This window comes from Tamandua tetradactyla, chromosome 7 (assembly GCF_023851605.1).
Source record: "Tamandua tetradactyla isolate mTamTet1 chromosome 7, mTamTet1.pri, whole genome shotgun sequence".
Taxonomy (NCBI): domain Eukaryota; kingdom Metazoa; phylum Chordata; class Mammalia; order Pilosa; family Myrmecophagidae; genus Tamandua; species Tamandua tetradactyla.
The window spans coordinates 135,311,183-135,332,048 of record NC_135333.1 but is presented as its reverse complement, the minus strand read 5'-3'; the positions used below and the strand labels follow the sequence as shown (position 1 = coordinate 135,332,048).

At 37.0% G+C, this 20,866-nt stretch overlaps 1 protein-coding gene and 1 non-coding gene across 2 annotated transcripts in view; both read right to left on the bottom strand.

The window, feature by feature from the left end:
- Positions 1-8,648: 8,648 nt before the first annotated feature.
- On the bottom strand, positions 8,649-8,839 carry LOC143643078 (U2 spliceosomal RNA). The gene has a single exon (XR_013156119.1). It is a non-coding gene; the product is annotated as a U2 spliceosomal RNA (small nuclear RNA).
- A 5,146-nt stretch (positions 8,840-13,985) lies between these two features.
- The window catches only part of CAND1 (cullin associated and neddylation dissociated 1), a 70,498-nt gene continuing 63,617 nt past the window's right edge, over positions 13,986-20,866 (bottom strand). Inside the window, exons 11-15 of the mRNA XM_077111344.1 lie at positions 20,381-20,476; positions 17,088-17,257; positions 16,838-17,002; positions 15,299-15,406; positions 13,986-14,552 (exon numbers count right to left, since the gene is read on the bottom strand). Of these exons, the coding sequence (XP_076967459.1) occupies positions 14,328-14,552; positions 15,299-15,406; positions 16,838-17,002; positions 17,088-17,257; positions 20,381-20,476 (764 nt within the window). The 3' untranslated portion in view covers positions 13,986-14,327. The remainder of the gene's footprint in view (positions 14,553-15,298; positions 15,407-16,837; positions 17,003-17,087; positions 17,258-20,380; positions 20,477-20,866) is intronic.

The following is a 20,866-nucleotide window of genomic DNA, read 5'->3' as shown; positions in this document are numbered from 1 at the left end:
GTACCTAAAAGTACAATAGATGGGCAGTCTACTAAATTCTTGCTTGAGCTGTATAAACAAAAGAGTTCTAGGTCAAGTGAACAGAAGTCTAACTTGAATTACAAAAATGGAGAGTCATAGCCCTTTAATCAATTTCCAGACTTGAGAAGTTTACAGATCCTGAGCTCCTTGAATGAGGGGGAGGCCAGGACCCTTTGGGGGAGGACCCTGTTACACTGCCACGAATTAACACTGTTAATCTTTCTCCAAGCCTTCCCCAAGGAGACCAATGGCATTTTACCAGGGTAACTGTGCATTGGGGAAAAGGAAATGATCAGATGTTTCAGGGATTATTAGACAACGGTTCAGAAGTGAACATTAATTCCAGGGATTCCAAAACATCACCTTGGTCACCAGTGGGGGTGGTGGCTTATGGAGGTCAGGTGACCAATGGAGTTGTAGCTCAGGTTCATCTCACAGTGGATCCAGTGGGCCCACACACCCATTCTGTAGTTATTTCCCCAGTTCCAGAATGCATAATTGGAATAATCATACTGAGCAACTGGCAGAATCCCCACATTGGCTCTCTAACTCATGCAGTGAGGGCTATTATGGTAGGAAAGGCAAAGTGGAAGCCACTAGAACTGCCCCTACCTAGCAAATAATAAATCAGAAGCAACACCAGATTCCTGGAGGGATTGTAGAGATTACTGCCACTCTTAAGGACTTGAAGGATGCAGGGGTGGTGATTACCACCACATCCCCATTCAACTCTCCTATTTGGTCTGTGCAGAAAATAGATGGGCGTTGGAGGATGATGGTGGATTATCATAAACTCAACCAATTGGTAACTCCAATTGCAGTTGCTGTTCCAGATGTGGTATCATTGCTTGAGCAAATCAGTACATCCCCTGGTACCTGGTATGCAGCTATTGATCTGGCAAATGCTATTTTCTCAATAGCTGTTATTAAGGACCACCAGAAACAGTTTGCTTTCAACTGGCAACGTCAGCAATATACTTTCACTGTCCTACCTCAGGGGTATATAAACTGTCAAAATCTTGTCCGCAGGGAACTTGATTATTTTTCCCTCCCACAAGACATCACACTGGTCCATTATATTGATGATACCATGTTGATTGGACCTAGTGAGCAAGAAGTAGTAACTACTCTAGACATACTAGTAAGGCATTTGTGTGCCAGAGGATGGGAGAAAAATTGAACAAAAATACATGAGTCCTCCACCTCAGTGAAATTTCTAGATGTCCAGTGGTGTTGGGCCTGTTGAGATATCCCTTTAAGGTGAAGGATAAATTGCTGCATCTGGCCCCTCCTATGACCAAAAAAGAGGCAGAACACCTAGTTGTCCTGTTTGGATTTTGATGACAACATATTCCTCACTTGGGTGTGCTACTCCAGCTCATTTATTGAGTGACCAGAAAAGCTGCTAATTTTGAGTGGGGACCTGAACAAGAAGAGGCTCTGTGACAGGTCCAGGCTGCTGTACAAGCTGCTCTGCCACTTGGACCGTATGATCCAGCAGATACAATGGTGCTAGAAGTGTCAATGGAAAATAGAGATGCTGTTTGGAGCCTTGGCAGGCCCCTATAGGAGAATCACAATGCAGACCCTTAGGATTTTGGAGCAAAGCCTTGCCATCTGCAGCAGGTAACTACTCTCCTTTTGAGAATCAGCTTTTGGCCTGCTACTGGGACTTAGTAGATACTGAATGTTTAACCATGGGCCACTAAGTTACCATGATACCTGAGTTGCCTACCATGAGCTGGATGTTGTCTGATCCACCAAGCCATAAAGTTGGGTGTGTGCAGCAGCACTCCATCATAAAATGGAAATGGTATATATGAGACAGGGCCAGAGCATGTCCTGAGGGCACAAGTAAGTAACATGAGGAAGTGACCCAAATGCCCATGGTCTCCATTCCTGCCACATTACCTTCTCTTTCCCAGACCAGAGCTATGGCCTTTTGGGGAGTTCCTTACAGTGAATTGACTGAGGAAGAGAAAACTCAGGCCTGGTTTATAGATGGTTCAGCATGATATGCAGGTACCACCCAAAAATGGACAGCTCCAGCACCCCAACACATTTCTGGGGTGTCCTTGAAGGGCAGTGGTGAGAGGAAATCCTCCCAGTGGGCAAAACTTTGTGCAGTTCACCTGGTTGTTCATTTTGCTTGGAAGGAGAACTGGCCAGATGTCTGTTTGTATACTGACTCATGGGCTGTTGCTCATGGTTTGGCTGGATGGTCAGGGACTTGTAAAGACCATAATTGGAAAATTGGTGACAAACAGGTCTGAGGAAGAGGTATGGGGATAGGCCTTTCTGAGTGGGCTAAAAACATGAAGATATTTGTGTCCCATGTGAATGCACACCAGAGGGTGACTTCAGCAGAGGAAGGTTTTAATAACCAAGTGGATAAGATGACCCGTTCTATGGATACCAGTCAGCCTCTTTCCCCAGTAACTCCTGTCATTGCCCAATGGGCTCATGAACAAAGTGGTTTTGGTGGTAGGGATGGAGTTTATGCATGGGCCTAGCAACATGGACTTCCACTCACCCAGGCTGACTTGGCTACAGCCACTGCTGAGTGCCCAATCTGCCAGCAGCAGAGACCCGCACTCAGCCCCTGATATGGCACCATTCCCCGAGGTGACCAGCCAGCTACATGGTGGCAGGTTGATTACATTGGGCCACTCCCTTCACAGAAGGGGCAGAGATTTGTTCTAACTGGAATAGATACATACTCTGGATATGGGTTTGCTTTCCCTGCACACAATGCTTCTGCCAAAACTACCATCCATGGACTTACAGAATCCCTTATCCGTCATCATGGTATTCCACACAGCATTGCTTCTGATCAAGGAACACAATTCACAGCAAATGAAGTTTGGGAATGGGCACATGCTCATGGAATTCTCTGGTCTTACCATATTCCCCATCATCCAGAGGCAGCTGGATTGATAGAATTCTGGAATGGCCTTTTGAAAACTCAATTATGGTGCCAACTACATGGCAAAACCTTGAAGGGCTGGGATAATGTTCTCCAGGAAGCTGTGTATGCTCTGAATCAGCATCTGTTGTATGGTGCTGTTTCTCCCATAGCCAGGATCCATAGGTCCAGGAACTAAGGGGTGGATATGCGAGTGGCACCACTTACTAGAACCTCTAGTGATCCACTAGGAAATTTTTTGCTTCCTATCTCTGTGGCCTTGAGCTCTAATGGCCTACAGGTTTTAGTTCCAAAAGGGGGAGTGTTTCCACCAGGAGAAACAACAATGATTCCATTGAACTGGAATCTAAGACTGCCACCTGGTAACTTTGGGATACTCATGTCCCTGGATGAACAAGCCAAGAAGGTGATTATGTTACTGGCTGGGGTGATTGACCCTGAATGTCAGAGAAAAATAGGAGTGCAACTACACAATGGAGGTAAAGAAGAGTTTTCCTGGAAAATAGGAGATCCCCCAGGGTGTCTTATAGTACTACCACACCCTGTGATTAAAGCCTATGGAAAACTGCAACAACCCAATCCAGGCAGGACTACCAATTGCTCTGAAACTTCAGGAATGGAGATTTGGGTCATCCCACCAGGCAAAGAACCATGGCCAGCTTAAGTGCTTGCTGAGAGTAAAGGGAACATGGAATGGGTAGTGGAAGAAGGTAGTGATCAATGTGAACTACAACCATGTGATCAGTTACAGAAACGAGGACTGTAATGCTGTTTTGTTCATGTTATAGTATTTAAATTATAAGATATCAAGTTTAAGAATGATCATTACCCAAGGACTTGTACCCTATTCTGGGGAAATTTAATGTGTTTCTGGTTGTATGCAGGACAGTTGAGTATTGTTATGAGAGGAAAAAAATGTGTCTTTTATTGTTTACTATTTAGAAATTAAGTATGGTTTAAGGTGGCTTGTATAGCTGCCAAGTTGACAAGGGGTGGACTGTCATGGTCAGGTTCATGTGTCAACTTGGCCAGGGCAAGTGCTGGCCTGTCTGCTGCTATGCTGACATTTCATAGAATTAAATCATGATCATGTTGGCTGCATCCACAGCTGATTCCATTTGTAATCAGCCAAGGGGAGTGTCTTCTGCAATGAGTGCTCCTTAATCTAATCACTGGAAGCCTTTTAAGGAGGATTCAGAAGAGACACTCTCTTCCTGCTTTGGCCAGCTAGCCTCTTCTGAGGAGTTCATCAAGACCCTCCATTGGAATCAGCTTCACAGCCTGCCCTGTGGATTCTGGACTGTGCCCATAACCCATGGTTATGTGAGACACTTTTATAAATATTTTATCTACAGATATTTCCTTCTTATTCCATTTCTCTAGAGAACCCTAGCTAATACAGTTAGGAATACTTGCTATGTGATCAAGAGAGAATGATGGGGTACTTTATCATTGGGGAGTTATATTATTCAGCCTAACTCACTCTCTTGTCCACATCAAGCAAGTGGTGAATATAGCTAATCTAATTATCTTTTAAAATAATGTGGTGTTTTGAAGCTTCATGTTTCCCAGAAAAGCATTTAAATTGAATTTAAATCTTAAATTTAATTCCTGTGGGTGTGAACCCATTGTAAGACCTTTTGATGAGGTTTCTTCAGTTAAGGTTTGACCCGCCTCAATTAGGATGACCTTAATCCTATTACTGGAGTTCTTTATAAGCAAAGTGAAATTCAGACACACACACAGAGAAAGCCACAGGATGCAAAAAGCTGAATCTAGTAGAGGAGGGGGAGACCAGTAGCTGCCTCCATGTACCTTGCCATGTGACAGAGGAGCCAAGGATCTCTAGCGGCCAGCCCTAGAACGTGGTCTTTAGGAAGAAAGAATTGCCGTGATGATACCTCGATTTGTACTTTTTCCCAGCCTCAAACTGGGATGGAATAAATTCCCATTGTTAAATTTGACTCATTTCATGGTATTTGCTTGAGCAGTCCAGGTAACTAAATCATATGCTTAGAATTCTACTTGAAGCTAGCAACTTCAGATAGCCTATAATTCTTTGGGAATTCCAGAATTTCACTTATCTTTTCCTTAACCATTTAAACTACTTGTAATTTTCCTCACTACTCCATGATACCTGTCCATCCAAATGCTCCTTTCAGCTAAGAATTTCTCTCCCAACAACTGTCTGGTGATCCTCCAACTCAACATTTATTTTACAGCCAACTCTATAAAATATCTTATATAAATTTACTTTTTGAGCAAATGGATTTGTATTTTATGGGGGCTAAAAAAACAAACAAAAGGACAGGAAATTCAGGCTACAGTAAAGTGAAGTGGTTGGCAAATCCTCTCATCAAAAAATAGCCATAAACCTTAACAAAATTTGTCAAATGTAACCATTTCAGGGCTCAGGAAATCAACCAACAGAAAACAACTTGGCAAACTGGTAAACCTCAGGTAAGAACAACAGGAGTATGTGGTACACTGACTGGAGCTGCTTCTATCACCTTCTTTCCCTTAGCTCAGTAAATTCCATGGTTCTACCACGATGGCACTAGCTGTGAAAACAAGTAGCTTTATTGCCAAAGGGAGTTTGAAGCAGAGGGCAAAAGACTCACCTACAAGGCATTGCAAGTAAAAGTTTCAAACTTGGAAATAAATAACCAGAGGGTAGTCCATGGGTTTGCTAGCCTTAGTTTGAGCTCCCAGTTTGGGCAAAGAGCAGCCTGGTGGACTACCAAGTAACTTAACAGGGTGATCCTGGGAATGGTAGAGCCACAAAAGGACTAGCTAAGTTCTCCAGGCATCTCTGGCTTACTTGTGAAAGGGATTGCTGGAAAGCAAAAGCAGGAATATACGTGCAAACAGCTTAAAATTTGAATGTGCTCACCAACTTACAGATACATTAACAAGGTTGGACACCTTACTGGCATCAGATGTTTGTGCACAACCTCTAAACAATCATTTGCTAACCTTTAAACTTTTCAAATATAATAGAACTACAAATCCCTAAGAAGTCAGAATTAAAGATTAAAAATACAGTAACAATAATCCACAAAACACTGCATGCAAATTGTTCAGAGCAGCATTGCTCATAATAGCCAAAAAGTGGAAATAACTCAAGTGTCCATAAACACTTGAGTTATGATAAACACTTGAGTGAATGATAAAATGTGTTATGATTATTCGGTGAAAGACTATTCAGTAATACAAAGGAACAAACTATTCATGCATGGACGGACCTAAAAAAAAACATGCTCAGTGAAAGAAGACACAAAGAATACATATCACATTGTTTCATTTATATGAAATGGCCAGAAAAGACAAACTTATGCAAAGAGGAAGTACATTAATGGTTACCAAAGACTGGAGGGGGGAATGGGGAATTATTGTAAATGGGCATGCAACTTCTTGGGGGAGATGGAAACGTTTCAAAATTAGATTGTGTGATGGTTGCATACATCTGTAAATACCCTAAAAATCTTTGAATTGTACACCAAACGGGTGAACCTGAGGTATAATAGAGCTGTTAATTTTTTAAAGTATAATGATAATTTTAAAAAAGTGAGTTGAAACATCAGTATACACAAGCTAAAAAAAATTCCATGGATTAATTCCATTACTAAAAATAGTAACAGTAAACTACAACTAAAAAAATCAAAATCTAGAACTGCTACAATGTATTATTTTAAATGTCCAGTTCTGAATAAAGTACTATGAAATATGCAAAGAAACAGGAAAGTATGACAAATACTTGGGTTAGGGGGCAGCAACAAACAAACTATCTCTGAATGGGCCCAGATGTTGAATTGAGCAGATGGAGACTTTTCATAGTAGCTACTTTAAATATATTCAAAGGTGGTCTGGTGGTGTTTCAGTGGTAGAATGCTCACCTGTTATGAAGATCTGGGTTTGATTTCTGATCCATGCAACACCACCAACCTCCACCCCCCACCCCTCCGCCCCCAAAATATATATATTCAAATAATTAAAAGAAAACATGATGGCAATGTCCCAACAAATAGGAAATTTCAATAAAAAGGAAAAATAGAAATTCTAGAGCTGAAAATTTAAATAATCAAAATAAATATTTTTAGATAGGAATAAGTTTTTAGGTGGAAGGACAGAAATAGTTCCTGAATTGTACTGATGAAATGAGGTTAATTGTAGTGTTCTAGGTATGGAGGAGAGGATTAAGCATAATGCTTAAAGAAAAAAGACATAGGAATGGGAAAGTGTCTCCCTAAATACAGTAAAAACAATGGAATGTAAAAGACAATTTATAAAATCAGCCAGAGGATCAAGGCTGAGCAGTAGGGAAGCTAGGGGAGATTGAAAGAAAATGATGGGAACTATAGACTGCAGGTATCTACGAGGTGAAAAACCAAGTTTAGAGTGAGTAAGATATGACGAACAACTAACTGTTAAGACATTATGATTGGCATAGTCAAACAGCTTTGGATGAATATATCTAAACTAGCATGCAGAACATCTGGCTGAAATAGTGGAGATAAAGTTTGATAAAGAATTGTGGGTTGGAATACTGAATAAGAATATCTACATAAATACTTGTCAGAATACATCTAAATAGCTGGCACTAAAATACCTTTGGGAGACTGCCCTTTAGTTTGGAAAAAATACACTTAAAAAGTGCTAAAGGAAACCAGAAGTGCTTGTGGTAGATTAGTTTACCATGGCCCTGGATGACACGGCTTAAAAATAAGGGAACAAAATTTGCCTGTTACTCTAGCAGGGGTAAGGGTGATCATAGAGTTTAGAGAAGAAAGATAAAGGAAGAGGAGTCAGAAAATGACATCGACAACAGGAGGAGCTAAGAAAAACTGATGGGGCAACTGAGTCATGTGTGCAATGTCACATAATTCCTCTACTCTTTCTTCAATCTAAAAAATAATTACCCCCTAGCTCAACTGTCAGCTTACCGTTCTTACCGATGCCTTGTGAATTAGTGCTGAGCTGTTAAGTATTACTGTGTGAAGTGCTTGGACTCAAAATGTGATCAGAAGTGGTGTGTGTCACTGTCAGGCAAAAGCAGATGTAACTCAGCTCTTTCTCTCTGCCACAGAGACTGACAAGATTATGAGTGGTGGCTTGGTTGTCCTGGGTCTCAGAGTAAGGTGGGAAGAAAACACCCCCAAGCTCCCTGCAATCAACAGGTAGAATAAATAAATTTTGTTCTAAACCACCTATTTTGAGGATTGTTTGTATTACACCATAACACTTGGCTATACGACCAAAATACAATTTTTTAGTTTTGTCAATTTTCTCACCCCAAAACTACCTAGGTTTAGTTTACCATCCCTTCACCTGCATTACTTCTCTTAGGCTGCAGCTAGAGTAACTTTCACATCATTCCCAGGCTTTTAGATCTTTTTTTTATCACTTGACATTGAATTGAAATTCAATTCAAATTGTTTACAAAAGCCCCCCCTATAAATTTTTTGCTACTTTCCCGCTTTAATTTTAAAGTCATACATGTCCTGGACACACCATGACCTCTTGCTCTATGTTTTTTTTTTTATTAGAAAGGAAAGAAAGGAGAGGAAGAAGAAATGACAATACAAGCAGCTCAGGGAGAAAAACACGAAGAGAGCTGTAGACATCCCGGTCTGGTAAAGAAAAGAAGCAAAGCAGAAGAGCAAGGAAAAATCAAGTCTGTCAGTTCACACCGCAATTGAGGAGGGGGTGCACTGTTCCTGGAAGTACTGCAATATCAGCTTGATGCGTGGAGTAGACGGAGCAAACTCCTATTCCATCTCCCTGCTCCAAAAATCCATTTAATATATTGTCCTCGGATAGAGGACGTATCAGATATTAAACTGATAAGAACAGATACTACACTCGATCTTAGCCAAAAGGCCGAGAAGCGATTGCTCTATGCTTTTGCCATTTCTGTTCCCATAGCAGAGTAGACAACTTCCTTAGTTTAGGATGGTCCTCATCCCCAGACCAGAAACCTATGCTGTTTATCACAGAACCTGGTCTTTCCACTATAATATTACTTATTAATAATTATTCAGTATCTGTTTTCTTGCTGTCCCCAATGTCAAAAACAGTACTAAGGAGTAGGAGGTACCAAGGGGAGGAGAGAAAAAGATCATTCGTTTTGCCTTTAATTTGATCATTCTTTTACAAGGAATGTAGGCATGGTAGTTAAAAAAATAATTGGGGATGGGGAAAGAATTGGTACTGGTTTTGCCACTTTTTTATGAGTCTTGACATGTAGAACCCTGTAAGCAGGGGCTATGGCAGTACACAGATCAGCAGCAGTGCTCTCACCTGAGCAGCTAACATCGTCATCCAACTTGCTTGTACCTGAAAATTAATGCTAACTCAAATTTCTAAATCTCTTAAAATAGATTTTAAAGACTTTGGATTTTCAGCCTAAAAGAAAACCTGTGAAGATGTATGAATGTAGTGCTGTGCTCAGAGGTCTCAAACTCAGCATTCTGGACTCACTCGAATTCTTGACTGATCAGCTTAGTATCAACATTAAGTAAAAGGCAAGTAGTTTCTCTTTGCTTAAGACAATTCTTCCAAGTGGGACTGAAATGGTTCAGAAGCTTGGAAGAATTAAGCTTGTTAGTTGAAATAAAATTGGCAGTCTTGTTTCAAAGAACAGGCAATTTGTTTTTCAGCCATCTGCCTAGTACCATGCAAGTCTATGGGTATCAAGATTCACAAGAAGTCGCATGAACTAATCCCAGAAAAATAATAAAACTTCCTACAGTCTACCTAATTACTTCAATAGTTGTTTTGAAATTTCAAATACTTTTGCTTTGAAATAGTCAAGCTATAACCATTTGGAATATCTTTAAATATCTCAGCTAAACAGGTAATTGCCCATATTGGGAAACAAGTTATTAGCTGAAGAAAATGAATTAATGGACAAATTGTTCTCATGAAGAGAATGTAAGTTAATTTTGAAAACCCATTTAGTCAGCCTTCCTTGGAATTCCAATAAAATGCACTAGTTGCTCATCGACTACTTTTCCTAAACCATTTTATATACCAAACAGCCTCATACAGCCTTATGTAAGTGTAAACAGCCTTTGCACTTAGGCCTGGCAAACCAAGAAAGGTACAAAAGGTATTGTTAAGAGACTTCCTAAAAGGTCATTCATTTAAATCAGTGTAATATCACCTATAGTAGACACCCATATTTTCACTGCATCACAATAGTTCTAATTAATTGGTAGAAGAAAATATATTAGACTCAGTACTTAAATTTAGTTAGGAAGATGAAAAACTGCCTTTTATGAATGGCTGAAAATGCCTTGCCTTTAGATTTCTGTTTATCTTCTCCAAAGAAACACATGTATAAAATTCTCAGTTGGGCATACATACTAGAAACAAGAGGAAAAACCTTTCTAGAAAACAGTGATTTTCAACTGGACAATTTTGCCTCCTCCCTCCCAGGGGACATATTTTGAGTGGTCACTACTGGGGTGAGGGAGCAGTATTACTGTCATCTAGGAGGTAAAGGCCAGCAATGCTAATATCCTACAAAGACAGGACAGCTGCCGTCTCACCCACAACAAAGATCATGCAGTTCAAAAATGTCGAGAAACTCTGTTCTAAAATAATGAATATATTTTTTGCTATTACAGCATAAATTCTATAAGAAAGTATGGATTTTTCTAGAATAAGGAATCAGAAGTTTCTTTCCAAACTTTTCAATAACGCCTAACTTAGTTCACTGATGGTTATGATTCCAGGTAAATACACATTTGAGCCTGTTTTTTTAAAAAATAGTGTGCTAGGATTCTAGGTAAGCTAGCATTATACACATGAACAATCTTTACCTAAGTAAGCAGTTAGGTTTACATCCAGTTTAAAGTGAAATATCTGTGAAACACGTAAAACAGCTTTTCAGAGTTACAGGGTTTCACAGACTATGAAAACACAGCGCTATCATGGCCTTGTGCAATTAACCAAGTTCTGAAATACGCCAGAGTAAAAATCACTCAACGTGCATCAGCCATTACTAACAGACAATAGCTAAAGACTAAATACCAGTACTCCCTGATCTGGGAAGAATTTCACTTCAAATATAGCTTTTCAACTCTGCTAAGATTTCAGCAAAGAATTTACCAAAATTATCAAGAGATCAATGTGTTAAGACTCCAAGAACAGAAATCCATCTACTAAAAATCCTTCTGAAACCTGACACACATTGACATCATGAGGGCTTAACAAAGTAAAATTATATGCACTATTCCTCTTGGTACTTGTTTTTGAAAGGAAAAATAATTTCGTGTTTTTCTGAACAAAATGGTCTTAACTGGTGAACTTTTGGCAGCTCGCTACCAAACACTTTTTCATTTTGTGAAAAAGGAATTTATTAACTTACACCTTCCATGCAGGAGACCCGGGTTCGATTCCCCGACTATGTCATGTACTCACCCCACCTCCCCCAAATTAGGATTCAATTTAAGCTAGAGCTAGAATCCAAAATTCACTTGCTGACTTTAAGCCCTTTAATAAATAACAAAACATTCACTAAGCATAACGTATCTAGACACTGGCAATTACTTTTAACAATTTTGATTTTTAGTAAAATTTAAGGTAGGGACAAACTGTCACTTCAACTTTTTAAATTATTATAACTTTCTCATGTGGCTAAATACAGCTTGCTAGGCTTACTAATTAACTTCAGTTAACTGAATTTTTCAACAGCTGAGGATTTTGTCTCTTTCATCATTTCAAACTTCAATCATGACTATGTAATCATATTCAAATAATATCTGAGACTGAGCTAGATATAAAGTTGTCAGAACTCTCAGAATTTATCAGATATGCCCAATATTAGTTCATTTATCTGACAAAAGCATAGAAAAAATTGATTTTGTTGTTCTCATAAAAACTAGGTAAATACTCCAGCATTTGATGAAGTTGTCTTACTACAACCTTTAAAGGATTCTGTAATGCTCATTAAGCAGTTTTCAAATATCATTAATGAAAATACATGATCATTTTAAAAATTATCATTCTAAGCTATCAATTTTACTTTTATGTATAACTTTTTAGGTTAGATCCTGCCATAACAATGTGTTTTCTACCTTAGCTTCAAAAATCAACCTAACTTCAAAACTCAAACCATATATTAAATGTCCTCGTGATAATCAACAAACAGTTAGTTTTCTAAGAAACCTACATAGGGAAGGTACCACGTAAGGAAGCAGTATGAGCGGTAGACCATGACTGGATCGCACAGTCGCTTCATTTCAGCGTCCAGACTATATCACCACTAGAAGTACTAATTTAATCTGCATGACAACATTTAAATTTGAGCACTCATCTCTGTTGTTATATATGTGTCTCTAAGGGTAAAAACACTAAAACACCATATTCAATTCTAAAAAGGGGGCAGTATCTTTCTTTTGTATTAAAAGACGAATTTCAGCTATCTCAGACAAATGAGTCAGCTTGTAAGTCTCAGGGAGAAAAAAAACCACACGCATCTCGAAATTTAAAAAACAAAACAAAAAACTAAAGAGAAATCCAATGCATGAAAAGTAATTTGGATTTAACTTTAGGTAATTAACTAAGACATTCACACAACATGTCAGTCTCCTATTCAGTCCTAGAGCCTGCAGTATTGTAATTTATTGTGAAACCATGTAACCAAAAACTTAAATATATCCACATCTATACCACAGTAATGCATAGTACATAATATACTAACATCTCAAAATAAATTTCTATTACAGTTTTATGCAAATTATGGTATAAGAGTATCACCTGCCACATTTTGAAATGGCACCAACTTCATGTTAAGGTTCCATGTCAATATAATAGTCAAAATCCTTACTGGTAGCAAGGCCTTATGCATTATCATCTGAACATTCAAAATCAAGCTGTTAATCTAAAAACCACAGCATGTTATCAATCAAAACCACTGCATATTCAGATGTTAAAGCAGGTAATACAGCAGGAAAAGTATTTCTAATTCACAGTTTCAAAAATAAAGGGTGCAGTTTTCAAATATCTGATTGCTTAAAATTGGTCACTCAATTTAACAACTGCCTCCTTCAATACATGTAAACTGTTTGCACAGCATTAGGAGATGTCTTTTATTTTCAGAAATTAGTTCTTACTGTTACAGGAGCACCACAAATTTGAAGGAAGAGGCTACAGTGTGAAATGAGCTCACTGAAGGATATGTTAAATAAAATTTTAAGTACAATATTAGGTACTGCAAAGCTTTGTTTCCCCACCCACCCCCAGTACAGCTCCCTTGATCAGGAAAATAGTCAACACTTACCAATAAAATATGTAAATTAGCTCTACAAGAGAGGGGGGAAAATTTAACTCAACTAAAAGAAAATATTAATAGCTAATAAACTTGTGTGGCTGGCTTCAGAATTTTGCTAAAATTAAAATTCAAAAGCATACACAGCCTTTGTATCCTTAGATAAGGAATAGAGATTGAAAGGGAATGAAAGAAAAATCTGGCCTTAAGAAATACTAGGTGGTAACACATGCACATAAGTGGATAACTGAGAAAAACTGAGTACTTAAATATTTGAATTTTAAATGTATAAGAAAATTTATAATAGAAAAAAATGGCAAATTGTTATTGTGACTTGATTTGCTGAAAACATGTGCAAATTCACACTGGCATTAAGATAACCAAAGTGTCAAAAATTTACTCCTCTTTCTCTCCAGATATGTTTTCTGTGCAAAAATAAATATCTGAAAATTGCACTAATACAATAATACTTATTTTAACTTTTGTATTATGAATAATCTGCACATGCTGCTTTACAGACAATATATATTTGTAAACTTGCTCATGCAAAATTAGTGTGTGCAACAAGGATATTATTAATTGTCAATCCCCATACTTAAAAACCCTCTAAAACAGAACAAATCTTACACGGGTGTTCTTGTCTGCCAGCTAAAAATCAATTTATGTTGACCAAACAAAAAGTTATACAAGAAAAAGAAACATGGTTTTTGTCTTGTGGAATTTTTGATTTTTAAATAAGAGAAAATTTATAAAAGAAAGAAATTCATGGTCACAAAATTTTAACATTTTAATCCTAAACATTACAGGGTAAATAGACACTGGACCCTATCTCCATATTCCATAAGTCCTAACTTTTAGTTTCATTTTAAATGTTGCCCTAACCACTAAAACATTAGTGGTCTTACAATCTATGGATGATGGAAATACAATTTCTGAAATAAATGCTATATAAGCAACAATGGAAGAAAGCCAAACTGTCTCCATAAAGGAAAAAAAATAAGTGGAACATTTTGAAGCCTTTAGACACTTCTCTTTCCATGTGATTAACCTGTCAATTCAGTGCATTGTATGGTCAAAGTAATGGTCCCCATGTTGAACAAACATCTAACTAGTGTCCATTGACTCCAAGTTAGTGGATGACGAATCTTTTTGGATACTTTCAAAGATGGCTGCCAGCTCAGGGTTAGAACTGATTTGTGACTGGAATTCACTCATCAGTGGACTCTTCTCTGCTTCGGGAATGGTTAGCAGTGCTGCTACTGCTCTCATAGCAGATCTCTTTAGTTCATCTTGCTTTTCAAACTCCTGCTTTACTGAGTTTGCCTTAACCTGTAACGTTAAATAAATTTAGATTATATGCTAGAAAAGACAGGTCTTACACAAACAAAATTTAAGCACCTAGAAATGCCTGAATGGTAAACAAAGAAAGGCTACTCTCTCACAAGTCCTAAAAGCACATTACAGTCTAAACATAGCTGTTTTCAGACTTGTTTTTTAGCAGCAGTTTTCTCTTTCACTTTTAAGGGTAAGTTTCACAAATTCCCATTATAAAACACAGAGCAATCATAGTTGAAAACAGAAAGTGGGGCCAGAGCCTTATTTGCCTAGAAAGCCCTAATCTGGCATCTATTAAGAAACTACTCCCTTTAGCTACCCTATTTATTCACTGTTTTTCAAAACACCATATACAACATCTCCATCTTATTATATTTGGGTATTTATTCTTATACTAAAAGTGCTGTTCACAGACTTGGTCTAAAAAAATATTTTGACTTTTCGAATCTGCCTCCTCGCTCCCCAGAAGCAGTATTAAACACTTCCTCTTCTCTGGTCGTATCATACTTTATAACCTGTATCAGTACTTCAAAAATATATAACACATTGTTATAGCAATCAATTAAAACATTTCAGGATAGCATTTAACAGTTCTAAGTTTTATAAAGCATCTACACTTAACAGGCTAACTTTTAAAACAAATACCTACCCGAATAAATTTGGAAAATTATGGTCTAGAATTGACTAGGAATCCTTAATACACCAAGTGTGGCTTAAGGCAATGGCTATCAATTCATTACCTTAGTTGTACATGTGGCACGTAATGGCTCAACAAGTCGGTCCAATCGCTGCAATACTGCACTTGGACAAAGGGTAGAGAGTCTTACCAACATTAAAAATGTTAGCATCTATTAGAAATAAAATAAGATAAACAGACAATATTTAGACTTTACATTATTCTCTACAAAATTCCAAATTCCAGCAAATTCTTTAAAGGGAAAATGACTAGCATATACACGAAAACTTCATTTTAATGTAATCTGCCAATCCCAATCATATTGATTTATCTCAAATTAGTTACTAGAAATACCTTACCTATAACCTGGTACCTAGAATACAGAATTAGAAAAGTGGCTCTCACTCTTGGCTGCAGATTAGAATTACCTAGGGATTTAGCAACATATTCATTCTTCAGTCCCATCCCCAAAGATTTTTATTTAATCCATCAGAATAGAGCCATAGAACCAGTATTTTTTAAAAAGCCCTTTGGGTAATTCTCATGTGCACTATACCAGGGTTGAAGAAAATCACTGAACTAGAAGAAAACCTTTATAGTACGCTTTTCACTATCTTAGCATATTTCCCAAAAGACCGGTTATTTAAATTAATTCATATAAAACCCAATAACTTGCAATCACTTTTCTCTTGAATTACAAACTCATATATTAAACAGGAATGTCTTGTTACTCCATTAAATTCTAGGAGGACTGGGTCACTATCACATGTGGAAATTTATATAAGAGTTAGAGTTCAGTAGTATGGTTGAATTACTACTACTGTTCAACTACCACTTTTGCCCTGCTCAGCCAAAGGCTCTAAACGGAAGAACAAATGAAAAAGATACTGGGATACATTTTTTATTTGTCAAATCACTCTTTTACAGAGATAAAGAGGAAAACAAAGGCAGAAGTTATAAGGAAGTTGAGCGGTATGATTTCTCTCTAGTTAGTCCTACACAGATTGCTTTGTTTTATCTGAAAACAGGTCTTCCATGTTGGCCTTTAATAAAACTCCTGACATTAAATCCAGTATATTGCATTGGAAAAGAAAAGTCACTCACATTCAGGAAAATAATATACCTAAGTTATCAGACTAGCCCCACAGACAGCCCAAGAGAATTACCAAAACAGTGATGGAAACGAAGAAAAACCTCCATAGGAAGCTACTACAGTCCAATAAAGACAGGTCAAAAAAGTCACAGATTAAAACTTTGAACAGCAAAATCTATCTGGATTCTTCCCTTGAGGGAAAAGATCTAGGGACTATTTACTAAGCAAGCTGGCACACAAAATTACTTTGACTTTTCTATTCACTTAGATTTGACTTGCTCCCCTAACGAAAAGGGTTCTGGATTTTTCTTCCTGTATGTCAACTAACGTTACATTGACTTATTATTACTTTTATATATTATAGTTTATAATATATTCACTAAAATCATGATAGGCAACTCAATTTTTCTCACTTATACATGTTAGTAAATTATAAGGGGAGAAACCTTTTGCTATAGCACAGCAAAATTTCTTTCTAAAACATTTTATAAAAAGGCACAAACATCTTACCTTAATATCATAATGGTCCTTCAAACCATCTTCAACATGATTTAGAAATTCAAAGATATCTAGTCTATCAAGACAACTGTCTAGAAGTGTGTACATACATTCAAAAGCTGCCTTTCTAATATCCAGGCCATCATCAACTGTATGCTTAAATGGGCCCATTTCTACCTGTTAAAACAAAAAAGAATGCCTGGCTATATTTAAAAGTAAAAAGACAAGCCTAGACAAAAACAATGTTATCTAACTAACTTACCTCTCTTATAAGCTCCTTTCTAACTTTTGTTTCATTGTAAAGATGTGGAAGAACAGTATCTAAAAGATCCCTTATTAATGATGGCTTGTTATGTGCTGCTGAATTGAATGTAACCAAGGCTACTCTTCTTACATTCAAATCTGGGTCTTCCAATGTTTTTAGGAAATCACCTGAAAACATTATAAGAGAAACAACATATAGTTATGGTAAGTTTAAAATATAATATGCATTATAATTTTTTTTTCTAAATTGATAGTTGATTATTGTTGGTATTGTTATTTCTTTAGTGAAGATCATGGAAGAACCTCATAAAATACTAAGTAAACTCTTATAGTTTCTCCTGGCAGCAGGGAAATTATTTCTGAAGCTGAATAGATTTTCAATTGGTAACCCATTCTCATGACCCATAATGGTGGTATGCGGTGAGAGCCTAAAAATCTCCCCATTTTAATTTATAGATACCCTATTAAGAAGTTGAATGCACAGAGAAGTGACAGAGCCAGCCAATAACAAGACTAATAACCTGAATGCTTTCTTCAAGAGTTCAAAATAAGTACTTTCATTAAAAACAACCAAAAAAAAGGTTTTAAAATTAAGTTCAAAATAAGATGATCAGGACAGACCCACTCCCACTCCTTCATCTCCTTCATAGACGGAATACTGACTCAGATAGCAAAGATGATGCTCTACCAAGTGACCTTTTTATTTCTATATTTAGTAAGAAATATATGAATGAGTAAGAGGACAAGAATATAAAAGGGGGAAACGGAAACTAACACAGGACTTAGCTAAAGAGGAAGCATTTAGGTACTTTAAAAACAGATTTTAATCTGTTATTCTTGAAGTTGACAGAGGTGGGTGCAGCGGAGGTAGATAATAGGACAAAGACTTCTGGAGTTACCAGATGATTTAAACTATTCTACTTTTTAACTATAGGACTGTGGGCAAGAGCCTCAACTTTCCAGTCTATAAAATGAAGATTATACATCTTTCAGAACTACTGAAAGGAATAAATGGCAGGTATAGTGTTGACCAGTGTCTGGTAAACATCTGGTATCCATATATAGCAATTATTTATCACTGTACGTTCTCAATACTACCATTAGCAATCTTTTGTAATTCATAGGAAAAAAAAGGAGATCCCAGGATGCTTGATCCCAGAATTTTGTAAAAAGGGAGGAAGGAGAAGCTCCAGACACTGTACACTGGTACACTCAAGTTGATACCCCAGAAAATTCCAGGACCAATTATAACAAAGTAAGTTTCAAATATATTTAAATGTACCAGACTAATTATCCTGCCCACCTCTTTGTGTGCATAGAATTATAGAAACTGGTAGATTAAAATAATTAGAATAGAGTCTGTGTCTGTTTTCAGTAATTCATCTAAAACGTTGGTATTAACATGGACAAAATGGTGGTATACACTAGGATCAGTGGTCGCCACTTTAGATCAGGCATTTACATTTTTAGACAGCTGCCTAGATGTTCAAATAGCCACAAATCGTGAACTAGACCAAATCAACTTAGAATAACCATACCAACAATGCACATTGGTGGATTGCTGTCAGCCTGAAAAGAAGTTGTCTAGGGATGTGGCAGAGGCCTCTTCTTCTTTGTCCTAATACCATCCTATACAATACCAAAAATATGAACAAGTACATCAAAGGGAACAAAGGCAAGAATCTTCTGATATATATACTTTCTTTGGATTTGTTTCAGGCACCAGCAACAGCAACCCATTTAAACCTGTGACCCTTTATTCTGAACTGTCTATCCCTTTCTGGCCCACTGCAGTATGGCATGAAACTGCACAGCTTCTTTTCTATAACCTTCCATCCTCCCTGATGGCATCCCCATTTTCCTTCAAGAAAGCACCAAAATGAGTCTTAAGAGTTTTGAACTACTACCAACTCCAAGAAAACCAGTGATGGAAACAATAAAATAGAGGGAACTTGTAAAATCCTAAGAAATCTGAAAAGTTTTTTATTGTCTTTACAGAAATAGACACCCCATGTCTTTTTTGGGTATGTTCTCTTAGCTATTCTAGGAATTAGCTCTTCCCAACTTTATCTTTTTTTATTCTCAGGTTCTTTCTTTCCACTTTATATATATATATATATAAGTTTATATATATATATAAGTTTCCACAGAGCCCCACTTGGGAGTTGAAGGCTTACAAGTAACAATACAAAATCAGAGCTCTAGGAGCCCAAGTGAGATTCATTTACACCTAGGAAGAAACTTCAGAATGGTTAAATAGATCAAGCACCTTTACCCTATTTATCCACTCAAGTTATCTAAGGTCATTCAAAACTAAAGGCAGTTAGAGTAGATGATGCAAATTTTAAAAGATGGTGAATTCACTGAAAAAAAAATGGGACAAAACCAACAAAATGAAATGCAGTAGGGTACACATATAAAGATCTGCATTTAAATTTATAAAAATCTAATATAAAGTACCTGTGGAAGATCTGGTTTGACAACAGCTTACACTTTCAAGACTAAAAAAATTTCAACGCTGCTAAGACCACATCTTAGTCTTCCCCAAAACAGACAGAACCTATTGCAGAGATAGGTCTGTTCTAGGGACATTTCACACACAGAGAGAGACACTGAAAATTTGGGGTTCATTAAGGATTCAGAAGGAAAACAACGAAGGGAAGGGGCTTTGGAAACAATGTCAAGTGAGGAACAGATGTGGAATCTGGGAATATTTAGGCCAGAAAAGACTGGCTGAGGATGAAGATAGAATAAGACTCCAATCTCCAAATCTTTGAAAGGTTATTATGCAAGAGAATGCAAATTTATTCTGCATTACAAAAATAAGGTGGAATTTAGAAGGAAAGGATTTACTTCTGTAAAAGAAAAAAAAACTTCTAAAAATTAGGGTTGTCACAAAACGGACTGACCTCAAAGTAGGCAGACAAACTGGCACAAGACAATGTGGAATAGAGTCAAATTAAGTGAAGTATTAGAAGGGTCCTTCAAAGCCAGTTTGTCTATCACTGTAACATTCTACAATATAGTTCCCAAAATAAGATAGAACATCCCAATTAAGGCATTCTGGTTATTAACTAACTTGGTTATTTGTAAAAATCATCTGGTAACAATTTCAAATTAAGGAATTTCAGAATATATATAAATTTAATTGCCAAATAATTTTTTTATGAAACTGGACCTTTATAAGCATTTTAATTGTACAGCTATTTGTTAGTTATTAAGAGTTTCGTGACATTAACTCATCTTTGAAAAAATTAGTCAATAAGTACATTTATCTTTGTTTTCACTTACCTATGCAATTCTTTAATAGAGGATCAATAGGCTGTGGATGATCAGAAATAGTAAACTTCACAGCTGTAACCACTGAACTTCGAGCATACGATGAGCCTAATAAAAAATAAATTGCAACTCTTTTGGTATGTAGTGCACAGAAATTCAGAGACATCTACATAATTTTCAAAATAACACCAGAGCTTTCAACTCCTTAAAATTCCCTTTGGCCAGGAAGGGTGCTTCTTATTGCTTACAGGATACCAAGGAGCAAAGTTTATTAATTTTATAAAATACGATTCCCCATTAGATTTCAAAAGAAACAATTTCTTCTGAGAAAGGAAGGCATTAGGGGAGCAACAGTGGAGTACCTAACCCTCATAAGAGAACTGAGTTAATTCACAAATAGCTTATAAGTTTGTCAAAGTTTTTATTAAGAAAGAAAGCAATTTCTAAAAAGCAATGGCTATTATTACTTCAGTTTAGTGTAAAAATCTTCTAGGATCC